Source organism: Jaculus jaculus, chromosome 5 (assembly GCF_020740685.1).
Source record: "Jaculus jaculus isolate mJacJac1 chromosome 5, mJacJac1.mat.Y.cur, whole genome shotgun sequence".
NCBI lineage: Eukaryota > Metazoa > Chordata > Mammalia > Rodentia > Dipodidae > Jaculus > Jaculus jaculus.
This window is the reverse complement of record NC_059106.1, coordinates 90,644,347-90,668,455: the sequence shown is the minus strand read 5'-3', so window position 1 is coordinate 90,668,455 and position 24,109 is coordinate 90,644,347. Positions and strand designations below refer to the sequence as shown.

The following is a 24,109-nucleotide window of genomic DNA, read 5'->3' as shown; positions in this document are numbered from 1 at the left end:
AGTAGACATCTGTTGTTTTTAACAACCCAACATTTATTTTTCTTCCTTTTGTTAAGAACCTTTTTCCATTAGGAAGCCACTCCTTTGCCAGGCAGCACAAAAACTTATGGCCTTTGTTCACTCAAACCTATGATCCTGGCACATTATTCATACCAAGCCATTCAACTTTACAACCTCTATCCAGACCCCTGTTGAATAAACCCTGATCAGGCCAGTGAGACATGTAGTAGTTTATTTACGTGAGAGATAGAGAGAGAGAGGGAGGAAGGGAGGGAGGGAGGGAGGGAGAGAGGGAGGGAGGGAGGGAGAAAGGGAGGAAGGGAGGAAGGGAGGGAATGAGAATGAGTGTGCCAAGGCCTCTAGCCACTGCAAGCGAACTCCAGATGCATGCACCACCTTGTGTATCTGGCTTATATGGGTACTGGGGAATTGAACCTGGTTCCTTAGGCTTCAAAGGCAAATGCTTTGACTGCTAAACCATTTCTCCAGCCCCACTTAGTAGTTCTTAATAGCATTATTTGAAAAATAGTTTTTTCACGTGAGGACACTTGGGATGGTAAAACTATAGGTTTGAAGTAATTCCTGGCTATCTTTGTTACCACATGAGCAGAGCCTTTGATATTAAAACGCCTACATGAAAACAGAGCCCAGAAGTGAAGAGAGGTACCTAAGTCCAGTCAGGAGAGGAAGGATACCTACCTCAAACTTCTGGAATTACATGTTGATAAATTCCTCTCTCCTCTCTCTCTTTCTTCCCCCTCCCTTCCCCTCTCTCTGATTTTTTTTCTTGACTTAGCTTGAGGCCTGTAATGGAATAAGAACTAGGCAATATAAAAACTCAAGTGTTGGGCTGGAGAGATGGCTTGGTGGTTAAGCGCTTGCCTGTGAAGCCTAAGGACCCCGGTTCGAGGCTCGGTTCCCCAGGTCCCACGTTAGCCAGATGCACAAGGGGGCACACGCGTCTGGAGTTCGTTTGCAGAGGCTGGAAGCCCTAGCGTGCCCATTCTCTCTCTCTCCCTCTGTCTTTCTCTCTGTGTCTGTCGCTCTCAAATAAATAAATAAAAAATTCGGGCTGGAGAGATGGCTTAGCGGTTAAGCGCTTGCCTGTGAAGCCTAAGGACTCCGGTTCAAGGCTTGGTTCCCCAGGTCCCACATTAGCCAGATGCACAAGGGGGCGCACGCATCTGGAGTTCGTTTGCGGAGGCTGGAGGCCCTGGCGCGCCTATTCTCTCTCTCTCCCTCTATCTGTCTTTCTCTCTGTGTCTGTTGCTCTCAAATAAATAAATAAAAAATTAAAATAAAAAAAAACTCAAGTGTTAATTGTAGTTTAATGTGGTTTCATAGAAACTAACACTATAAGTCATGGAAGGCAGATTAATTCCTGAGAACTGTCTTGGCTGAGCTAGGAAACTTGCTGACTTCACTGATTCATCTCTAAATTGACAATGGCATTATTGTGCAAAGCAGAAAAGGTAGTATGATACTCACTGGTCCACTTCCTGCTGTGAGATTCTGAAGAGCTCCTAAGGATGCTTCCTGAGTATAGTTTCGGACACTCTTGGCAATTAAGGATAAATACATCCTTATCACAATGGAGTGCCACAGCCACTCCACACCCTTGGGGTTGCTCTTTTCCTCTAGCAGTGGCATGTCTTGGTATTGCTAACCATGAACACAAGGGAATTGAGAGTTAGTACACTTTCAAGTGATGTCTACAATTCTACACCCACACCAACACTCCAGAAATACTGTCTAGAAAGTCTAACAATGTGCATAATAAGTTCTTGACATATAAATCATAAAACCAATAGCTATGATTTCTACTTACTTCACTTTTAGCTTGCAGTAATTATTTTTAACACCCTGCACTCTCTAACATTACATTCCACAGTGAGAGAGAATTCAGAGTTAAGCATAGGTGACCCCCTTCTAGAATGGTTTTCAAGCTATGTTAAGCTAAAGGCTAATTTAGTCGCTCCTACTCTGAAGGTAAGAAAAACAGGCCTGCTCCTTCAGAGACTTATAAAACTATCCAGGACAGTTAACACTGTTGTAAATTTACCAGTTGTTCTCCAAGTTCATGAATAGCATGATACTAAGAGGAATAAGGTGGTTCATATTCTTTCGCTTTTCTTGTCAATATGTTGTTTGCTTTTAATGTGTTCAAAGTTTGTTTTGAATATGCCCAAATCTAACTGCCAGTGCTACATTTAATATTTAAGCAATGCTTATTCTTATTGTTATGTTTATTTCCTAACATACAGGACACAGAACAATATGGTTTAATAACAAAAGTGCAAATCTGGAATTGTATTACCAGGAGATGAATTCTATCCCTCTACTCATTTGCTGAATTAACCTTGGAAAATTAATAAACTTGTATACCTGTTTCCTTATTGGTAACCTTCAAAAGAAAATGGATTTGAAAACTAAAATAATTTAAAATTGCGCATGATATATACTCAGAAACCATCCCACACATATACATTCTCCCTCCAGCCCCACCTGCATCCCTAATGTCTTGGAAAGACCTCCCAACGCACCTCTTTCACTTTCCTACTTCGACTGCCAAAACATCCAACACTTTTGTTATTGTCAGTCTGGATATTCCGGTTTTGAAGATAGTTATTCTGGGAGTATTTCTCTGGGAACTCTGTCTCTAGCTGGTAGGAGAGGTTATGAAGAATACACACACAGTTCTCTGTGGCCTGAGGAAACAAGACATAGATACTGGTTATATACATATCCCTTTCAAATGAGGTATCACAGGGATGTTGAGGATTCAGCTCTGATTAGCATTATTGCATGCAATTAGGTGTGCTTGCATGCTGGGGATATCCAGGACATACGGAATTACTAAGGATAGCTGGAAAGGCTAAGGCTAGACTACAAATGACCATGATTATAATACTAATATGCAGAATCCAAGTTTTCTTAAGATCATAGGGAGTTTCCTCTTCTTTTCTATTGTTGGTGATTGGATCCAGGGTCTTGTGAACACTAGACAAATGTCTGCCACTGAGCTATACCTCTAATCTCTCTTTCAAAGAGCATGTCTATAACAGTGCCATAGTTTACATACACAGTTTAGTAGCCATGCTAAGCTGGAGAACAGGGTAAGGTTGTTTACAATGCCCAAGAGGAGGCAACTATAACCACCAGCTCAAAAGATGAACAAACAGAAGTGGCAACAGTGTCAGGGAAGAGTGGATGAACTGAGAGGTAAATGTTCATGGTATACTGTCCAGTACATTATGAATGGGAAGGAAAGGAAGCAGCCCAAGCTCATTCAGATTTCAATTTTCTGAAGGTAGATGGTGATAGAAGTGTTTACTTACTCATTCACTCAGTCAGTCATTGTGCATATGACTTTTGGGATAGAACCCAAGGCTTTATAGATGCTAGCAAATGCTCTACCACAAAGCTAATATCACTAGTCCTGGGTGGTGCTAATTATTAAAAAATTAAACAGAAGGGGAGTAAGTTTAGGGATAAGGGAAGAAATAAACTTAAATTTATTGCTGAATGTGTAATATTTATTCCTGATGCATATTCACACTGAGTTATTAAAAATTTGGGCCTAGAAAACATCTGGCCCTATGGCTATATAGAAGTGTAAAGTGTCTTCACATGTATGGAAAATATTAGACTTGGCAAATAAATCGGTGAGTAAACCCAGGTGACTCTGAAGCATCTTAGGAAGCCATACTAGGAAATTTGGTTTGTGAGGTTTTTGACTCTTGGGTTACCTTGTCATCTGGCTGGTAGTCTGCGATGGTTCCTCTGACATAGTGGACCAGTGAATCGATGAGGCCATCACATTTTCTCATCAACCTCCTCCCCTCAGGGCCAGCCGAGCTTATGTTTCTGAGGGAAAAAAAAAAAAAAAAAAGCAAAAACCAGCAAGACTTAGGCTGTGTACATTTGGTGGTTTGATTCAAGTGTCCCCCTAAACTTAGGTGTTCTGAATACTAGGTTCCCAGCTGATGGAGATTTGGGAATTAATGCCTCCTGGAGGCAGTGTATTGTTAGGGGCAGGCTTATAGGTATTATAGCCTTGACAGTGTTTGGCACAGTCTTCTGTTGCTATTTTCCACCTTATGTTGGCCAGGGGGTGATGTCCAGCCTCTGCTCATGCAATCATTTTCCCTGACATCATGGCACTTCCCCCTTGAGCCTGTAAACCAAAATAAACTCCCCTCCCCCCAACAAGATGCTCTTGGTTAGGTGATTTCTACCAGCAATGTAAACCTGACTGGTACCAGGAGTGGGGTCATTAATGCTAGACACCTGACTGTGTGGTTTTGGCCTTTTGGAGCTGATTTTCAAGAGGAATGTGGAAGGATTTTAAACCTTTTCCTAAGAGATGCCTTTCAGTGCTGTAAGTACAGCTTGATAGACTATTCTGGTCATTGTTGAAAGACCTGAATGTGGTAAGAACTATGGACTGTGAGGTTTGGCTTATGAGGGTTAGAAAGAGCTTTGCCTGGAAGGGGCTACAAGCAGTCTATGTGAGAGGCTTGCTATTATGCCTGTGTCTTGAGAATTTGTGCAGGGTCACTTTGTGTAAAAATGGACTGGCGTGTGCAGAGGGATATGGCATAGGAAAAAAAAAATGAAATCTTTGGGTGAACTGGTACCCATTTAGCTGCAACTGAGAGATTACAACCTTTGAGACTGGGCCAGCTGATCTGGACTGGGGAAATAGGAAGAATGTAGACTCTTTTGAAGGGGTCTGAGTGCTCAAGGAGTATACTGGTCTTCACAGTCTGCTCTATTTCTCCCTGGATTAACAAACTGGCATGCTACATGGTATTGTGGAGTATAAGAAATGCAGGAAAGAGAGGGTCATTGAGTTTGCAATGCAGTCTTGTATTTTGGAAACGGCCATGGGCAGTGTGAAGCAGGTTTGCTGGATGCCTGCATGGAGAACGAGTGGAGATGCCAGGATCATGAGATGGCTGCCAAGGAGAGCTACTGGCCCTGGGTGAAGTATTCCAGGACTGCGAGTAGCCTAGCTGGAGGGGATGGAATTGGAATACCAGAGACTTGTTGCTGGTTAATATTATCAGATTTGGAGATTTGCTTCTGTCTAGAGTTGTTGGACTTGAAGCTATAGAGTTTTATGTTTTCCCGGGCTGTTTTAAATCTTATTTTGGCTATTTCTTTGCTATGCCCAATGCCATCTTTTTGCAGCGTGAATGTTTATTCTGTGCCATTATGTTTTTTGGGGGGATTTTTTGGTATTATAGCTCAGTTTAAAGACCTTAGATTATGGGGATGTTTGTACATCATTAGGATTGATAAAAACTATGGGGACTTTTAAAGTTGGACTGAGTGCACTGCATTTTACAACATGGATGATTATCACTTTATGGGGTCCAGGGGCAGAATGTGGTGGTTTGATTCACATGTCCCCCATAAACTTAGGTGTTCTGAATGCTAGGCTCAGTTCCCAGCTGATGGGGACTTGGGAATTAATGTCTCTTAGAGGCAGTGTATTATTGGGGGTGGGCTTATGGGTATTATAGCCAGTGTCCCCTTGCCAGCATTTGGCACACTCTCCTGTTGCTATGGCCCACCTTAAGTTGGTCAGGGGGTGATATCCACCCTCTGCTCATGCAATTGTTTTCCCCGTCATCATGGAGCTTCCCCCTTGAGCCTGTAAGCAAAAATAAACCACTTTTCCCCCCACAAGATGATCTCAGTTGGGTGATTTCTACCAGCAATGCAAACCTGACTGCAACAGTACCCAACAGGCTTCATTTCAAATTTACTTGAGACTCCTTCTAGGTATCTGGAAACTGGCAAGTTGATAAAAGTGTAAGAACTCATCCTTAGACCAATGAACCATCATTTGATTCATATTTTGTCATCACTCTGGAAGTATTTTCTAAATGTAGTCACTAACACATGATCACATTAATAGGTCTTCTGCATATCTCATTCCCAGAATAAATGCTAGAACATTATTTACACAATTTTCCCTGTGTTTTTTTTTGAAAGGGCAGATATGAGGCAAGTATAGACATAGCAATACACTGGGTGTCCAAGTCCCAATTTGCTTCATGTCTTAGTTCTGAGTAGCTTAAAGTTGTCTGGGCTTTACTTTTCTCACTGTAAAGACAGTGTGTTGGGCTACAATAATTATTTTGGAATCTTGAAGGTCTCCATGAAGTGTCATTGACCTGTATTAAATCAGATGCTTTAAAATGTGACAAGGTCCCCAAGAACTGCCAGAGAAGACAGTTTCCAGAGTCTATCATGTCAGGAACATGACCTACAAATAACTTTATGCTTAGTCTTTTGCTAGTTTTGTTAAGCCATGACCACAAGTTTCTTTCATATAGTGAAATGAAGTTTATTATTTGGTGATTACATTGAAGATTCAGATCACGGTTATATTTTGACATTATTGTCACTATACTCCTTTACAATAATTTTTAGCATTAACTGTTAAATTTTTTTCTGAAAAATGTTAATAGCTTTCTCAACAAGAACCATAAGAAGTCCTTAGGTTTTAGATTTTGAGAACAGCTTTTTATTCTCTTTTGTTAACTTTAATTGATAAAAAATAGTCCTATAAAATATATCAGACTAAATTCTTTTATTGGTAAACAGAATATCCAAAATGGATTCAAGAGTTTTCCCATATACTATCACAGTATCATTCTGAACATCAAAAAGAACTAACCCTTTGAGGATTGCTGAGAGCTTCATACTTTAAGTAAGATAATTACATTAAATGATTTCAAAAGACATTTCAGCCCCTGAATACTGCTTTCAAAGGAACAAATGTGCACATTATATTAAGAAGTAAAGGGAATGGAAGGCAAATTGCTGCTTCAGGATGCTCATATATAGGTTGAACTCTATGAAACTAAAAATACATGGCTGTTTTTAGTCCACAAGAATGGCATTTTCTTAACAACAATGGAGGAGATAAAACTAATGCACTAAACATTAAGGCCATACTAACAATTTAATGGCTGTTTAAATAATATAATGAAAAATTTGACCTTGATAAAAGTCCTTCTGTACTTTGATCCTAATTTGACTCTTCTAAAGGTTTACTGCCTCAAAGGCTTTGACACCATGTACATTTAATACAAAGATAATGAGGGCTGGGGTGATTGCTTAATGGTTAAGAATGCTTGCTGCTGAAGCATGAAAGCCTCCTGGACCAAAGAAACTGCCAGGTTTGACTCCCTGTAAAAAGCTGGTCATGGTAACACATGTCTCTAACCCCAGTCCACAGTGGGCTGGGGGTTGGGAGACCAGAGAATCACTGGGGATTATGACAGACAGTAGCTCCAGGTTGAGGGAGAGATCCTGTCTCAAGGAAATATGTGAATGGTAGATAAGAGAAGGCCATCATCTGGATGCATGTGAGCAGCATTCGTCTGCACACACACGTATATATACTACATAGCTCATAACCATATCACACACACACTCTACACATACACACACAAGTGCGCAAAAAGAGGTAATGAATGGACTTAATTAAGTGAAGATAAAACCGCTTTGACTCATTTCATAAGAAATGATCATCTTAACAACCATGTTCTATCTATTCCTTCAGCTTTTGAAAAACCATGGGATCATAAGCAGCTTGACAAACCAAAAAAAATTCTTTTTCAGACTTTTAATTTTTTAAAAAAGATATCTTCTTTATTTGTATTTATTTATGAGACAGATATATATATACACACATACACACACATATATACATACACACACATAGATATTTATATGCTTATATATATATAGGGAGAGAGAATGAATGAGAGAGCATATACTTGACACTAGAAACTCATGTGCCACTTTGTGTGTCTGGCTTTATGTAGGTACTGGAGAACTGAACCCAGGCTTTCAGGCTTTGTAAGCAAGTGCCTTTAATTGCTGAGCCATTTTCCTAGCCAGGTGCCTTCCAATTTTGTGTATAAAGAATATGAAATCTGGGGCTGGAGAGATGGCTTAGTGGTTAAGCGCTTGCCTATCAAGCCTAAGGACCCTGGCTCAAGGCTTGATTCCCCAGGACCCACGTTAGCCAGATGCACAAGGGGTACACGTGTCTGGAGGTCCTTTGCAGTGGCTAGAGGCCCTGGCATGCCCATTCTCTATCTATCTATCTGCCTCTTTCTCTGTCTGTCACTCTCAAATTAAAAAAAAATAATATGAAATCTGGGCTAGGGATATTGTTCAGTGGTTAAAGGCACTGGCTTGCCTGAAGGACTAGGTTCAAATCCACAGTACCCATGTAAAGCCAGATACACCAAGTAGTACATGCATCTAGGGCTCATCTGTAGTTGAAGGAGGCTCTGGTGTATCCATTCTCTGTCCCAAGTTTAAAAAAAAAAAAAAAAAGAATACAGCTGGGCATGGTGGTGTACACCTTTATTCCCAGCACTCGGGAGGCAGAGGTAGGAGTATTGCTGTGAGTTCGAGGCCACCCTGAGAATTCACAGTGAATTCCAGGTCAGCCTGGGCTAGAGTGAGACCCTACCTTGAAAAAAAAAAAAAAGAATCCAAATTAATGATAAAGTTGGGATAAAAAGACTTGTCTTTATTCTCTTCCCAGAGTGGTCCAGAAGACAGCAAATTTTAAGTAACATTTGTCAGTCTGACATTTGCTCAGCCAATATGTTTTGATTATTGGAGTTATTAGGGTCAGATCCTGAGCCCTAATAATACCCAACAAGCCAGGTTTAGTTTGACAATCTGTTCTCAACAATCTAATTAAACTAACAAATAGCAGTGAAAAGCAAAAAAGGAGATATGTTCAATATGGCCACACTGGGAAGAATAAAGAGGTACAGTGACCTCTCCCCTCAGGTTGCCTTCCTTCCTGGCAGGTGGGTTACATTTTCCCATTCTAACACCTCAATCTAGAGGTGAAATGAGCCTGGTTCTGAGACAGTTATAAACAGACACAGGTAGGAAGCAAGGTTAGCTAGTGTCAAGTAAACATATTTAAGGACCACTACTCCTTAATGTCTCTTAGCTTTAGCTATATTGGGGAATGTCAGTATGACTCCACCTTGTTGGTTCGAGACAGGGTCCTGCCATGAAGCTGAGATGGCTTCACTTCAAAATTTTTATTTTATTTTATTTTTAGAGAAAAAGCAAGAGTGAGAGAGAACTGGCACACCAGGGCCTCAGCCACTGCACTCAAATTCTAGATGCCTGCACCACCTCATGTGCATATGTGACCTTGTGCTTGCCTTACCTTTGTGCATCTGGCTTCATGTGGGATCCGGAGAGTCGAACCTGGGTCCTTAAGCTTCATAGGCAAGCACCTTAACTACTAATCCATCTCTCACTTTTTTTTTTAAATTTTTATTAACATTTTTCATGATTATTAAATATATCCCATGGTAATTCCCTCTCTCCCCACCCCCACACTTTCCCGTTTGAAATTCCATTCTCCATCATATTACCTCCCCATTACAATCATTGTAATTACATATATACAATATCAACCTATTAAGTATCCTCCTCCCTTCCTTTCTCCACCCTTTATGTCTCCTTTTCAACTTACTGGCCTCTGCTACTAAGTATTTTCATTTTCACGCAGAAGCCCAGTCATCTGTAGCTAGGATCCACATATGAGAGAGAACATGTAGCGCTTGGCTTTCTGGGCCTGGGTTACCTGACTTAGTATAATACTTTCCAGGTCCATCCATTTTTCTGCAAATTTCATAACTTCATTTTTTTTTACCGCTGAGTAGAACTCCATTGTATAAATGTACCACATCTTCATTATCCACTCATCTGTTGAGGGACATCTAGGCTGGTTCCATTTCCCAGCTATTATACATTGAGCAGCAATAAACATGGTTGAGCATGTACTTCTAAGGAAATGAGATGAGTCCTTTGGATATATGCCTAGGAGCGCTATAGCTGGGTCATATGGTACATCAATCTCTAGCTGTTTTAGGAACCTCCACACTGTTTTCCACAATGGCTGGACCAGATTGCATTCCCACCAGCAGTGAAGAAGGGTTCCTTTTTTTCCACATCCCCGCCAACATTTATGATCATTTGTTTTCATGATGGTGGCCAATCTGACAGGAGTGAGATGGAATCTCAATGTAGTTTTAATCTGCATTTCCCTGATGACTAGTGATGTAGAACATTTTTTTAGATGCTTATATGCCATTCGTATTTCTTCCTTTGAGAACTCTCTATTTAGCTCCATAGCCCATTTTTTGATTGGCTTGTCTGATTCCTTATTATTTAACTTTTTGAGTTCTTTGTATATCCTAGATATTGATCCTCTATCAGATATATAGCTGGCGAAGATTTTTTCCCATTCTGTAGGTTGCCTCTTTGCTTTTTTCACTGTGTGCTTTGCGGTGCAAAATCTTTGTAATTTCATTAGGTCCCAGTGGTTAATCTGTGGTTTTATTGCCTGAGCAGTTGGGGTTGTATTCAGAAAGTCTTTGCCAAGACCAATATGTTGAAGGGTTTCCCCTACTTTTTCCTCTAGCAGTTTCAAAGTTTCCGGTCTGATGTTAAGGTCTTTAATCCATTTGGACTTAATTCTTGTGCATGGCGAGAGAGAAGAATCTATTTTCATCCTTCTGCAGATATTTATCCAGTTTTCAAAACACTATTTGCTGAAGAGGCTGTCTCTTCTCCAATGAGTATTTTTGGCATTTTTATCGAATATCAGGTGGCTATAGCTACTTGGGCTTACATCTGGGTCCTCTATTCTGTTCCACTGATCTACATGTCTGTTTTTGTGCCAGTACCATGCTGTTTTTGTTACTATGGCTCTGTAGTATAGGTTAAAATCAGGTATGGTGATACCACCAGCCTCTTTTTTGTTGCTCAGTATTATTTTAGATATTCGAGGTTTTTTGTGATTCCAAATGAATTTTTGGATTGTTTTTTCTATTTCCATGAAGAAAGCCTTTGGAATTTTGATAGGGATTGCATTAAATGTGTAGATTGCTTTAGGTAAGATTGCCATTTTCACAATATTGATTCTTCCAATCCAGGAACAAGGGATGTTTCTCCACTTTCTAGTGTCTTCTGCAATTTCTCGCTTGAGTGTTTTAAAGTTCTCATTGTATAGATTCTTTACTTCCTTGGTTAGGTTTATTCCAAGGTATTTTATTTTTTTTGATGCAATTTTGAATGGGAGTGATTCTCTGATTAAATCCTCTGTGTGTTTGTTGTTAGCATATATGAAGGCTACTGATTTCTGTGTATTTATTTTGTATCCTGCTACATTGCTGTAGGTTTTGATCAGCTCTAACAGCTTGCTAGTAGAATCTCTAGGGTCCTTTATGTATAGAATCATGTCATCTGCAAATAATGATAACTTGGTTTCTTCCTTTCCAATTTGTATCCCTTTTATGTGTGTCTCTTGCCTTATTGCTATGGCTAAGACTTCCAAAACTATATTAAATAAAAGTGGGGACAGTGGACACCCTTGTCTTGTTCCTGATTTTAGTGGAAAAGCTTCCAGTTTTTCCCCATTTAGTAATATGTTGGCTGTAGGCTTGTCATAAATAGCCTTTATTATATTGAGATATGTTCCTTCTATTCCCAGTCTCTGTAGTACTTTTATCATGAAGGGATGTTGGATTTTGTCAAATGCTTTCTCTGCATCTAGTGAGATGATCATGTGATTTTTGTCCTTCAACCCGTTTATGTAATGTATTACATTTATAGATTTGCGTATGTTGAACCATCCCTGCATCTCTGGGATAAAGCCTACTTGGTCAGGGTTAATGATCTTTTTGATATACTCTTGTATTCTGTTTGCCAATATTTTGTTGAGAATTTTTGCATCTATGTTCATGAGGGAGATTGGTCTGTAATTTTCTTTTTTTGTTCTATCTTTGCCTGGTTTTGGCATCAGGGTGATGCTGGCCTCATAGAAGGAGTTTGGTAGAATTCCTTCTTTTTCTATTTCCTGGAAAAGCTTAAGAAGCAATGGTGTCAGCTCTTCCTTAAAAGTCTGGTAAAATTCAGCAGTGAATCCATCCGGGCCTGGGCTTTTTTTAGTTGGGAGATTATTGATAACTGTTCGGATCTCCATGTTTGTTATAGGTCTATTTAAGTGATTAATCTCATTTTGATTTAATTTAGGTAGGTCATATAGATCAAGCAAATCATCCATTTCTTTCAGATTTTCATACTTTGTGGAGTATATGCTTTTGTAGTATGTCCCTATGATTTTTTGAATTTCTCTGGAATCTGTTGTGATGTTGCCTTGTTCATCTCTGATTTTATTAATTTGTGTCTCTTCTCTATTTCTTTTGGTCAGATTTGCTAAGGGTTTATCAATCTTGTTTATCCTTTCAAAGAACCAACTCTTTGCTTCATTAATTCTTTGGATTGTTTTTTTTTTTTTTGTTTCTATCTCATTAATTTCTGTTCTAATCTTTATTATTTCTTCCCGCCTACTGATTTTTGGTTTGCTTTGTTCTTCTTTTTCCAAGGCTTTAAGGTGAAGCATTAGGTCATTTTCTTGTGACCTTTCTAATTTCTTAATATAGACAATTAAGGCTATAAATTTACCTCATAGAACTGCCTTTGTTGTGTTCCAGAGATTTTCATATGTTGTGTTCTCATTATCATTTGACTCTATGAATTTTTTGATTTCCTTCTTGATTTCTTCATTGACCCATTCATCATTTAGTAGTGTATTGTTTAGTTTCCATGATTTTGTGTATGCTCTATAGCCTTTCTTGCTACTGATTTGTAGTTTAATTCCATTGTGGTCAGATTGAATGCAAGGAGTTATTTCAATTTTCCTGAATTTGTTAAGATTTGCTTTGTGTCCTAATCTATGGTCTATTTTAGAGAATGTTCCATGTGCTGCTGAAAGAATGTATATTCTGCAGCCTTTGGATGAAGTGTCCTGTATATATCTGTTAGGTCCATTCCTTCTATGACCTCATTTAGTCCAGATGCCTCTCTGTTTTTTTTTCCCCAGGATGACCTGTCAGTTGATGAGAGTGGGGTGTTAAAGTCACCCACTACCACTGTGTTTGGTGTTATCTGTGACCTTAGTTCTAATAGTGTTTGTTTGACGAATTTGGGAGCCCCCATGTTAGGTGCATATATGTTTAGGTTTGTAATGTCCTCCTGTTGGAGTATGCCCTTAATCAATATAATGTGATCTTTCTTATCTTTCTTGACTAATGTTGGACTAAAGTCTACCTTGTCAGATATTAGGATAGCAACCCCTGCTTGTTTTCTAGGCCCATTTGCTTGAAACACCGTCTTCCAACCTTTCACCCTAAGATAATGTCTATCCTTTGTAGAAAGGTGAGTTTCTTGGAGACAACAAATTGTAGGAACCTGCTTTTTAACCCAGTCTGCAAATCTATGTCTTTTCGTTGGGGCATTGAGACCGTTGATATTAAGAGATATTATTGAAAGGTGTGTATTTATGTTTGCCATTTTTGTGTGTGTGTGTGTGTGTGTGTTACTGGTTCTACCTGTGCTCTCTTCTGTTAACTGGTATTTGAGTATAGCTTGTTTTATCTAGGTTCCTTATATGTGTGCTTTTCCTTTTGTTCGGCATGGAGGATTCTATCAAGTATTTTCTGTAGAGCTGGTTTTGTCTTCAAATACTCCTTTAACCTGCTTTTGTCATGGAATGTCTTTATTTCTCCATCTATTTGAATGGATAACTTTGCAGGATAAAGTAACTTTGGTTGACAGTTGTTATCTTTCAGAACTTGGAATATATCACTCCAAGCCCTTCTGGCTTTAAAAGTTTGTGTTGAATAATCTGCTGTAATCCTGATGGGCTTGCTTTTGTAGGTAACTTGATTTTTCTCTCTAACTGCTTTCAATAATTTTTCTTTGGTTTGTGTGTTTGGAAGTTTGATTATAATATGGCGAGGGGAGGTTCTTTCTGGGTTTTGTCTGGCTGGGGTTCTAAAGGCTTCCTGTATCTGTATTGGCACCTCTTTCCCAATTTGGGGGAAATTTTCCTCTATGATTTTGTTGAAGATGCCTACTATGCCTCTGGAGTGGAGTTCTTCTCCTTCTACTATGCCCTGAATTCTTATATTGGATCTTTTCATAGTGTCCCGAATATCTTGAAGTTCCCACTCATACTTTTCTATAAGTTTGTCTTTCTTTTGTTGGACTGCATTAGGTCTGCCACCTGGTCTTCTAGCTTAGATATTCTGTCCTACAGAGTTTATTTCATTAACTGTGTTCTTCATTGCTAGTAATTCTGACTGGTTTTTCTTTATTATTTCTATTTCCCTATTTATGTCTTGTATTGCCTTCTTTATTTCATTAAATTGGTGTCCTGCCTCTTCTTTGATTCCTTTGATTTCCTCTTTGATTTCCTCTTTGATTTCTTCCTTGATTGTTTTCATGTGTTCTTTGACCTCTTTGAACATATTTATAATTATTCTTTTGAACTCTTTCTCAGGCATTTCCTCTAACTCTTTCTCTCTGGAGGACATTTCTGATGCATTAATACTTTTAGGTGGATTTATATCATCTTGCTTTTTAGTGTTTCTTGTGTTATAATGTATATATTTTTGCATCTTGGATTAAGTTAATGCTTGGATTTTCTAGCTAGCTGTGTATTCTTAGCTGTATCAATTGATTTGATGTAATATATTTTCAGGGTAGGACCTTAAGGTATTAGGTGTGGCTCTTAAGACTCTCAGAGTATCTACAAAGATGTTCTTAGGGGTTGAGATTCCCTGCTATAGGAGTATTCAAGCAGGCTGAGTGGAATAAAATACAGGTAGATTCTAAAATTTAACTAAACACTGTACACATTCAATCAAAAACAGTCCCGAGTATGTATGCAAGAGTAGTTATTATAATGACCAGATCTTGTATCAACAAAGAGGTTTAGATTTCTGGTCTGTTGAGGGATCCAAGTCAGCTTGTGACCAAGTGAGACCCTTCCCTGGTGCAATCCCAGTTACCTTGGGTGATTTTGGTCTCAGTCAAGTTGCTGCCTGGGTCGTCGGGCTGCTGTTCTGATTTCTGGAGCTGGGCACTTGCTTTTCCTACGGGGCAAACCGAGCCACTGCTGCTGCCTCTGCTGCTCCCATAGCTGCCACCACCGGAGCCACCACCGCTGCTGAAGCTGCCGCTGCCGTGACCACCGCCGCTGCTCCCCCCCAAGCTGCTGCTGCGGGATCTGCTGCCGCTGCCGCTCCTGGGTCCGCTGCTGCTGGGGCCGCTGGTACCGGTGCTGGAGCCGCTGAAGTTGCTGCCGAACTCTGCTCCTGCTTGGGTCCCGCTGTCAGCCCAAGTTGGCGTGGCCGGGTCCCGGGCCGCTGCTGTGTTCGCTGGAGCTGGGCTCAGGCGGTGGGGGAGGGGAGGGAGCCGCGGCTGCTCTGGTTGTCTCGCTGCTCCACGTGTTCTACCTCGCGGTCTTCTCCTCCGCTGCTCGCTGCCGCTCTCCCCTCACGTTTCCCGAGTTGCGGAGAGCGCGGTGTGAGGGGAAAATCCCGCACCTGGCTTTTCCTGCGGCTTGAGCTGGTGTGGAGGTTTTCTGCTGCGCCGCGGCTGCGGCGTTTGGCTGAGCTGCCTGAGCCGCTGGAGCCGCTTTTCCCGCCTGTGCAGGCTCTGGATGCTCTATAACTCTTCCACTTCTCTGCTGCCGCCTCAATTTCCTATACACCTCACTTTTTACTAAAAGCGTGTATTTTGCTGAGATTTTTTGGTCTTTTTCCTCCCTAGGCTGCTTTGGCGTGGTACCTACGCCGCCATCTTAACCGGAAGTCCCATCTCTCACTTTTAATCCTCCTGTTTTAGCTTCTCAAGTGCTGGGATTACAGGCAAGAGCTACTATGTCCAGCGAGCCTTCATTTTGATTCTGACAACTTCCTGCCTTGTATCAAGCTCCATCACTGCGCCTGGCGGCTTTCTTGGATCTTAACTCAAAAAGCATGACTTTCTTTTCTCCATAATCCTCCTGGTAAGCAGCCTTCCAGCCTTTCTGCCCCATTGCCCTTCTCTGTAACTCCAACAAAACAGCCCTTGAGCTTCTGTCTGAGTCATTTCCAAATTCTAAATCAAAGACGTTAAGGACCTTAATAAAGGAACCGTGATTCCCTGGTAATATATTTGGATATTAACACATACACACACAATTTCATTAATATGTAAGTAACATTACTTACAACAAAACCTAACAGCAATTATTCCAATAGTAAAATTTTAACATCAACAATGTATGTACATTTCATACAGTCCAGTGAACATGTAAAAGTATCTCTACATACAGGTCAATATGAAAAATTAATATTGTAAATTTACATTTTAAGTCTGTCTAGCAAAAAGCAATTCAGAAATTTTCTAAGCATTTCATAAAAGCATATTTTAAATAATCTTTTAGGTTATCTCTCTTGTAAAACTATAACAAGATATATTTGACTCAGTTTCTAGAATTAACATTTGAAAGCACCAGACTCAAGCCATTTCAAGGAGGCAAGATTAGTTAGCTGAATTTTCAAACAAAGGTGAAGGAAAAAAAACCACAAACTCAAACCAAAAGCATCAAGTTCTTAGAATTAATGACTAACATTTTAGATAGGCATGTGTGCGTCAAAGCCCTGTAGAAACCCTCCACATAAGTTCAAATACTCTAAATTTTTACATTTCTCATAAATCATCCCCAAAACACTCACATTCATTAACACACACACACACACACACACTGAGAGAGAGAGAGAGAGAAGGGCTCTTGTTTGCGCAAGACTATTTGGATAGGATTCTCCCCTGAAGGCACGATAGCAAAGACTTAAACAAATCTCAACCCCCTTGTCTCTCTATTTCAAATGGTTCAACAAAACCCTAGTGACTCATCCACAGAACTCCCCAAATCTTCCTTGCCATACAGCAGACACCCAAATATTTTAATGACCATAATACAAATGGCACAGTAGCCCAAACCTGAATCACCAAACAATGGTTTTAAAAGAAACCAGCAAAAATAGCTTTAAAAGAAGTCACAGAACAGTTCAAAGGAGCCCCAAAGCAAACAGGAAGGCAAACTCCAACCTGTACAATCAGGGAGAAATTGACCAAGGGCCAAACTTTCTGCAGGATCCCAAACAAAGTCCAAATACCTGTTTTTCCACTTCACCAAATAAAGGAGCTAATGCTGGCTGAAGTGGAAAGATAAGAATAAGTCTCTGGAATAAAATAATTTCATTCCAGGTACTTGGGGATTCTTCAGTAGTTCTTCTCCATCTGGGTCAACTTGCTGAGTGGCTGATACCTCAAAATATGTTTTCTTCTGCAATAGTACACCAATATTGTTACCAGTAAGAACTATTAGGAACAGAGCCTGAACCCTAACATCCTTCTAACAAGCTAATTTTGGCCATATGTCATTATTAAGCCAATTAAACAAGCAGTAGTGAAAAGCAGAAAAAGGAGATTTATGTGGCCAAGTTGGAAAGAAGATCAATGAGGCCCCAATCTGTTTTCCCTCTTGCCAGTCCAGTTATAAGCTTCCCTTTGACCTTTTCAAACCCTGGCTTAGCTAAACAGCAGTTTAAAATTGTTTTAACAAATCAAAAGTTCTGTTTTGCCCACTAGCTAAATCCACTAGATACCTTGCAGACGGGGACTTATCTTTAACTTCCGCCTGTTTACTTTGCTTAGGATGGGAGTGCCATGTGGTAGAACTGCCAGTTCGCACATACCAACTGTTGTCTTGAAGTCTGCTATCATCCAGACTCCACTGTTTAAAATGGAACTTATCAGGGGTTTCTGGCAGTTGATACCTTTGCTGACAGAAAGTGCATGAAACCCTATTGCTTCAGTATTTACTTCTGCATACCAAAAATATTTCCCTCCTTACTCAAGTTCCCAGAAATATAGGGTAGATTATTCTATACAACCTCATCTATGAAAAGAAGTTTTTCTTATACTGCTCAAATTTATGTAAAATGATGTTCACTGTAAAGTGTCTTCCAATACTTTTAAGTTTGTGGGAACAGAGCATTAAAATGGCCACTCATAGACAGATTTTATTCTTTTACAATGTGTCCTGTATCCTAAGAAAGAACTAACTAGCTAAATCTGTGAACACTTCAGTTATACATGTTTTTAAAAAAATTATTCAGTGTTATCCTAATTCCTTTTAATATTTTTAGTTATTGGCGAGAGAGAGAGAGACAGAGAGAGAGAGAGAGAAATGAATGTGTGTGGGTACATCAGGGCCTCTTGCTGCTGTAAATGAACTCCACAGGCACGTACCACTTTGTGCATCTGGCTTTACGTGGGGAATCCAACCCAGGGTCAACAGGTAAGCAAGTACCTTTTGCCACTGAGCTATCTCCCCAACTCTTCTAATTTTTTAAAATAAATACTCCAAACATCAAATAAAGTATAAGTAATTGTATATACAAGGGGAAACAAATAGTCAATGTAGTTTTAAATTTATACATACTTATGTGTACACACACACACACACACACACACACACAGATAACTTTTACTTAGTTAAAAAACTGGGCTGGAGAAATGGCTTAGCAGTTAAGATGCTTCCCTATAAAGTCTAAGGACCCATGTTAGACTCTCCAGGCCCCACATAAGCCAGATGTAAAAAGGTGAGGCAAGCACAAGGTTGCACATGCCTGCTAGGTAGTACAAGTGTCTGGAGTTCAACTGTAGTGGCTGAGGTCCTGGTGTGCCAACTCTCAATCTCTCTCTCTAAAATAAAATAAAAAAACAACAACAACCTGTTTCCCCCATTTGCTGTGTTCACTTCATTCGACCTGTGTTTATGATTACTTTAATTGCATAATATTCCAAATATATATCACATGTAGATGTCACATCTGATGCAAAAGACAAAAAATTAAAAATAATCACATCTGGATCATGAAGGCTGGTAGATTTGACATGATCCAGGATTTTCTTCCTCACTGCCCATTTACCAGCTATTCCTCTCTCCTGAAAACCACTTTCCTACCTACTACTAACCTTCTGTATAGTTCAGATCCTAGAAATGACCCTGGTTAGCAAGGGGAGACACAAAGTACTTGGCCACTGAATGCACAAAAAAGTGATGTTTGGCCAACAAGGGGAACTATGAACTCAAGTTCCCAAAAAGCAACTGTACATACTTCGAATGTCTTATAAGACTGATCAGCTAACAGCTTCTGTGATTGTGGAGAGATGGAATGGTACAAGTTCCGAGGCAAATTATCTTTAGTTCTCTTAGTGGCCATTTACTGCCTACCTTTGCGTTTGACTTAACATTCTTGTGATTATCAGTTGATCAAGCGAAATCTTTTTGGAATGTACTAAGAGATCATTAGCTTCCACCAACCCAAATGTCATCAAATAGCATCTACATAAATACCGTGTAAAGCATTAACTGACTGCACCACTAGAACTCATCAACTAGCATCTGAAGCTTAGCGATTTTCCTCCTTTGCTATAACCTATCTACCTGATATTTCTCCACTGTACTTGAAAAGTGCCTTGGACAAAACATACCACAGTGCTGAGAAGTGACCGTGAAGCGTTCAGCCACTTTTGCATCTGGCTTATGTGGGTAGCTTGGTAGGGCTGGCAGACTTTGCAATCAAGTGCCTTTTACCATTGAACAATCCTCCCAGCTCATCATAAATCTTTTTTATTTTTTATTTTTTTTTTAAATAGGGCTGTTTCTACTTGATAATGGCGTGGTTTCTATGGGGGCACTGTATTCAAGGCTTGGTGGCTATGGGTGCAGGCTTCCTCAACCCATGCATCGTGATCCATAGTGAGCTCCAAGAGGGACCAGTCCATGAGTGCTTGGTAGGCAGTGGCAGAATCCATTCCAAGACCTATGGAGGCACTTTATAAAGTAACAGCCTCCTCTTGTAATTTGAAATTTAGGTCTAGGTTTTTATTTAACTTTCAACTGATACCTATCAAACAGTGTGCTTGTGTGGGACTAGCCAAGAGATAGCAGTAGGCAGCTTGTGGTTGCCCACAACAAAAGGGGAACCTCATTTGAACTGGCAGAGGAACACTCTATGCCAAAAGAAGGGCTGTCTGTTACTGTAACGTTAGCATCAGTTCCTGAAGGTATCAGTAATCGTCAGCCAAAGCAACTGCTCAGTCTGCAAACAGAAGCAACACTGAGAGGTGGAACAAGATCCATGAATTACATATCTTGTTCCTTTAAGAACAGTATTAACCAAGGTAGGTGTGGTGACCCCTATAATCCCAGCACCTAGGAGGCTGAGGTTGGAGGATCACAATGAGTTCAAGGCCAGTGTGGGCTACAGAGTGAGTTCTAGGTCAGCTTGCATAAGACCCTGCCTTAAAGCAACAAGATCAAAATATTAACAAAATACCCATCAAAATCTTTTACCTATTAAAAGACTAAAAGGTAGGGGAGAAGAAAACCCTTTGTCTCTGAGCTTTAAAGCATTCTGAACAGTCAGTCTAACCAGTCATCACATGGCTGGTTAGGCAGCCCTCATTTCCTTATGACTTCACTAGACTGAATTCTTTGGGTACAATGCCAAATGCCATTTAAAATTGATTATAAGGCTGGGGAGATGGCTCAGTGGTCAAAGGTGCTTGCCTGCAAAGCCTGATGGTCCAGGTTTCATTCTCTGGAACCCATGTAAATCCAAATGCACAATATGGCACATGTGTCTAGAGTTTGTCTGTGGTGGTAGGAGGTATTAGTGCACTCATATTCTCTCTTATTCAAACAAATAAAAAATTAATTATAAACAGCAAACTGTAATTTTTATTTGCACAGCATATGCGCGCACATGTGTGTGTGCGTGGGGGGGTGTCAGGGTCTCTTGCACCTAGAAATGAACACTTAGCTTTCTGTGGGTACTTGGAAACCATCTAGCAGGCTTTGCAGACAACTCCTTTAAGAACTCATTTCCTCATCCCTCAAACTGTAATTGAAAAATCTACACATAAGAGCTGGGGATATGGCTCAGCAGTTAAAGGTACTTGCTTGCAAAGCCTGACATCCTGGATTCAATTCCCTAATACTCACATAAAGCCAGATGCATAACTTGGTATTTATGTCTGAAGTTAGTCTGCAGTGGCAAGAGGCCTTGGTGTGCCTATACTCCCTACTCCCTCTCTCTTTGCTCACAAATAAACATAGATAGATAAAGTGTTTTCAAAAGCTGGGCATGGTGGCACACACTTTTAATCTCAGCACACAGGAGGCAGAGGTGGGAGGATTGCCATGAGTTCGAGGCCAACCCTGAGACAACATAGTGAGTTTCAGGTCAGCCTGAGCTAGAGTGAAACCCTACCTTGAAAAACCAAAAAAAAAAAAAAAAAAAAACCAAAAAAGAAAAGAAAAGTTAAGTTTAAAAAAACATGCATAAAAGCCACTTAAACTTGAATAAGCATTCTGAACACCTAAAGGAGATGTTTGGGATGCCAGACAGACTAGGATTATGAAAGAGAGCAGAATAACATGATGTGCAGAGAGTTTACACCTCTATGGCCAGTTACAAAATTGTCAGCTGTTTTATATCAACCTACTCATTTTAAATATAGTTAAGTTAGGGCTGGAGAGGACAAATTACTTGCCTGTGAAGCCTAAGAACCTAGGTTTGATTCCCCAGTACCCATATAAGGCCAGATGTACAAGGTGGCACATGTGTCTAGTGTTTGTTTGTAGCAGCGAAAGGACCTGGTGTGCACATTTTTTTCCTCTGTCTCTTAAATAAATAAATAATATATACATTTTGGTTTTTCAAGGTAAGGTCTCACTCTAGCCCAGGCTGACCTGGAATTCACTCTGTATTCTCAGGGTGGCCTTGAACTCATGGTGATCCTCCTACCTCTGCCTCCCGAGTGCTGGGATTAAAGGTAAAATATATATATCTTAAAATAGTGAGTTAGGGCTAGGGGCATTGCTCAGTGGGTAAGACCATTTGCTATGCAAGTGTGAGGGCCTGAGACTGCCCAAGTTTGATTCCCTAGCATCCATAGGATAAAATAAAACCTGGGGGATTAGAGATTATGGCTCAGCAATTAAGGAACTTGCCTGCAAAACCTAATGACTCTGGGTCAATTCCCCAGTGCCCACATAAAGCCAGATGTAAAACGTGGCACATGCATCTGGAGTTTGTTTGTAGTGGCTAGAGGCCCTGGTGTCCCCCCTCCCCCCGTATCTCTCTTCTATCTCTCTCTTCTTTCAAATAAGTAAAAAAAAAAAAAATTTAAAAAAATACTAGGTGGGGCTGGACAGATGGCTTAATGGTTAAGGTGCTTGCCTGCAAAGCCAAAGGACCTTGGTTTGATTCCCCAGGACCCACATAAGCCAGATACACAAGGGGGTGCATGCATCTGGAGTACATTTGCAGTGGCTGGAGGCTCTGGCATGCCCATTCTCTCTCAAATAAAAAAAAAATAGTAGGTATAGCTATTGTACATCTATAAGCTCAGTCCTGGGGGCAAGGGACAGCAGACAGGAGAATGGCTAGGGTTTGTTGGTCAGTCTGACGTAAAATAGCAGCTCTGGGTTCAGTGAGAGATTCTGTCTCAAAATGGAAGAGTGACAAAGGCTCTTATACATGCATGTGCACAGGGCATGTGCATTTACATACAGATGCATACACTACACTACATACACACACACCACACCACACATACTATTCATATACATACAAAAAATGAATTAAAAAAACGCTAGTGGATGGGGGCGTGGCTAAGTAGTAGAGCACATGATTAGCATGAATGAAGAACTAGATGTGATTATCAGCACCACAAATCAAGGCACCCTTCAGAAGCAGTTCTGACTGCAATGAGGCAAGGGGCCTTCCCCCCCCCCCCGTTTTTTTTTTTTTTAAAGAAAAAACCTTTAATTTTAAATTCTGATCTATACATAAAACTCGTTTATATATCACGGTTGAATTTAGTACAAACTAAAAAAATTTTTTTCCCTGTTTTTTTTGAGGTAGGGTCTTTCTCTGACCCAGGCTAACCTGGAACGCACAGTGATCCTTCTACCTCTGCTTCCCAAGTGCTGGGATTAAAGGCATGTGCCACCATGCCTGACTGTCTTTTTTTAAATGATGTCATAAAATATAGTTCATAGAGTACTACTTGCAATTTAAGCTATATGTAGATATTTTCCTTAAACATCAGGATGCCTTAAAAAAAAAATCTCTGTAAGGGCATGCCTGGGAATTTCTTTTTTCTAAGACTCAACTTATAAACCAACCAATGTAGAAAGAGCTGCCAAACTAATCTTCATGATAGAAGTAAAAATTATTTTTCAGTTTTCTTCACTGATTTGTTTCCCCCATCATGTGCATAACAATTACCCCAGATCTCCGTAGGAGTGAGAATAGAGTGTTGGGCTAAAGAGATTGCTCAGTGGATAAGGTGCTTGTGTGAAAAGCCTGGTGGCTTGGGCCAGGCTGGGGAAGCTGGAAAGTATTTCATAGAAAAGATGGAACATTATGTTTGGAATTAAATGACTAAGAGACTGAAAAGACAGACAACAGAAAATGTTTACCAGGCAAATACAATGAAGTAAGCTTAGACTTTGTGAAAGTACCGATGACATACAACCATGGCATCATCTCTTCAGCCCCAGTGACACACATCTAAGAAAAAGCATGCAGTTTGTGGGAAAGAAGGCTATGTATAAAGTGAGAAAAATTGTATGTGCTCTAAAGGACCAAGATGTTTTTGTTTGTTTTGTTTCCCTGCAAGTGTTTCCATTTTTATAGAAGCAACCTTGTTATCCTTCTTAAAAAGCAAGTAACTAGGGTGGCCGACCCAGGAAACTGGCTGAAATGATGAACACCTTTCTGAATGGGAGAGGGATAAGCATACACTGTGACTGTAGTCATTGGAAGAATGACGTGTATTCTTCCTGCTCTGTGCTAAGTAAGGACTCCCTGTGATTAAGGTGTCTGATCAGTTATCTGCTTGTCTGATTTGGGTGAGAATGACTCAAACAAGGAGAAAGAAGAGAAACATGAAGAGTCACAAGTCAGAAAGGAGTGAGTCCCAGAAAGGGTGAATGTCTGTCTTGGTCTGTAGAGCCTGGGTTCCACAAGTGACCTCCAACAGCCCAGCCACATGAACCATTCCATACCTGGTGCCCTGCTTCTGCCTTGTTCAATAGAAAAGCTTCTGAAGGATA

At 40.2% G+C, this 24,109-nt stretch overlaps 1 protein-coding gene across 1 annotated transcript in view; it reads right to left on the bottom strand.

The window, feature by feature from the left end:
- The window catches only part of Pkp2 (plakophilin 2), a 97,146-nt gene that overhangs the window by 10,998 nt on the left and 62,039 nt on the right, over positions 1-24,109 (bottom strand). The window contains exons 7-9 of the mRNA XM_045148618.1: positions 3,750-3,867; positions 2,544-2,708; positions 1,489-1,662 (exon numbers count right to left, since the gene is read on the bottom strand). Coding sequence (XP_045004553.1) covers positions 1,489-1,662; positions 2,544-2,708; positions 3,750-3,867 — 457 coding nt within the window. The remainder of the gene's footprint in view (positions 1-1,488; positions 1,663-2,543; positions 2,709-3,749; positions 3,868-24,109) is intronic.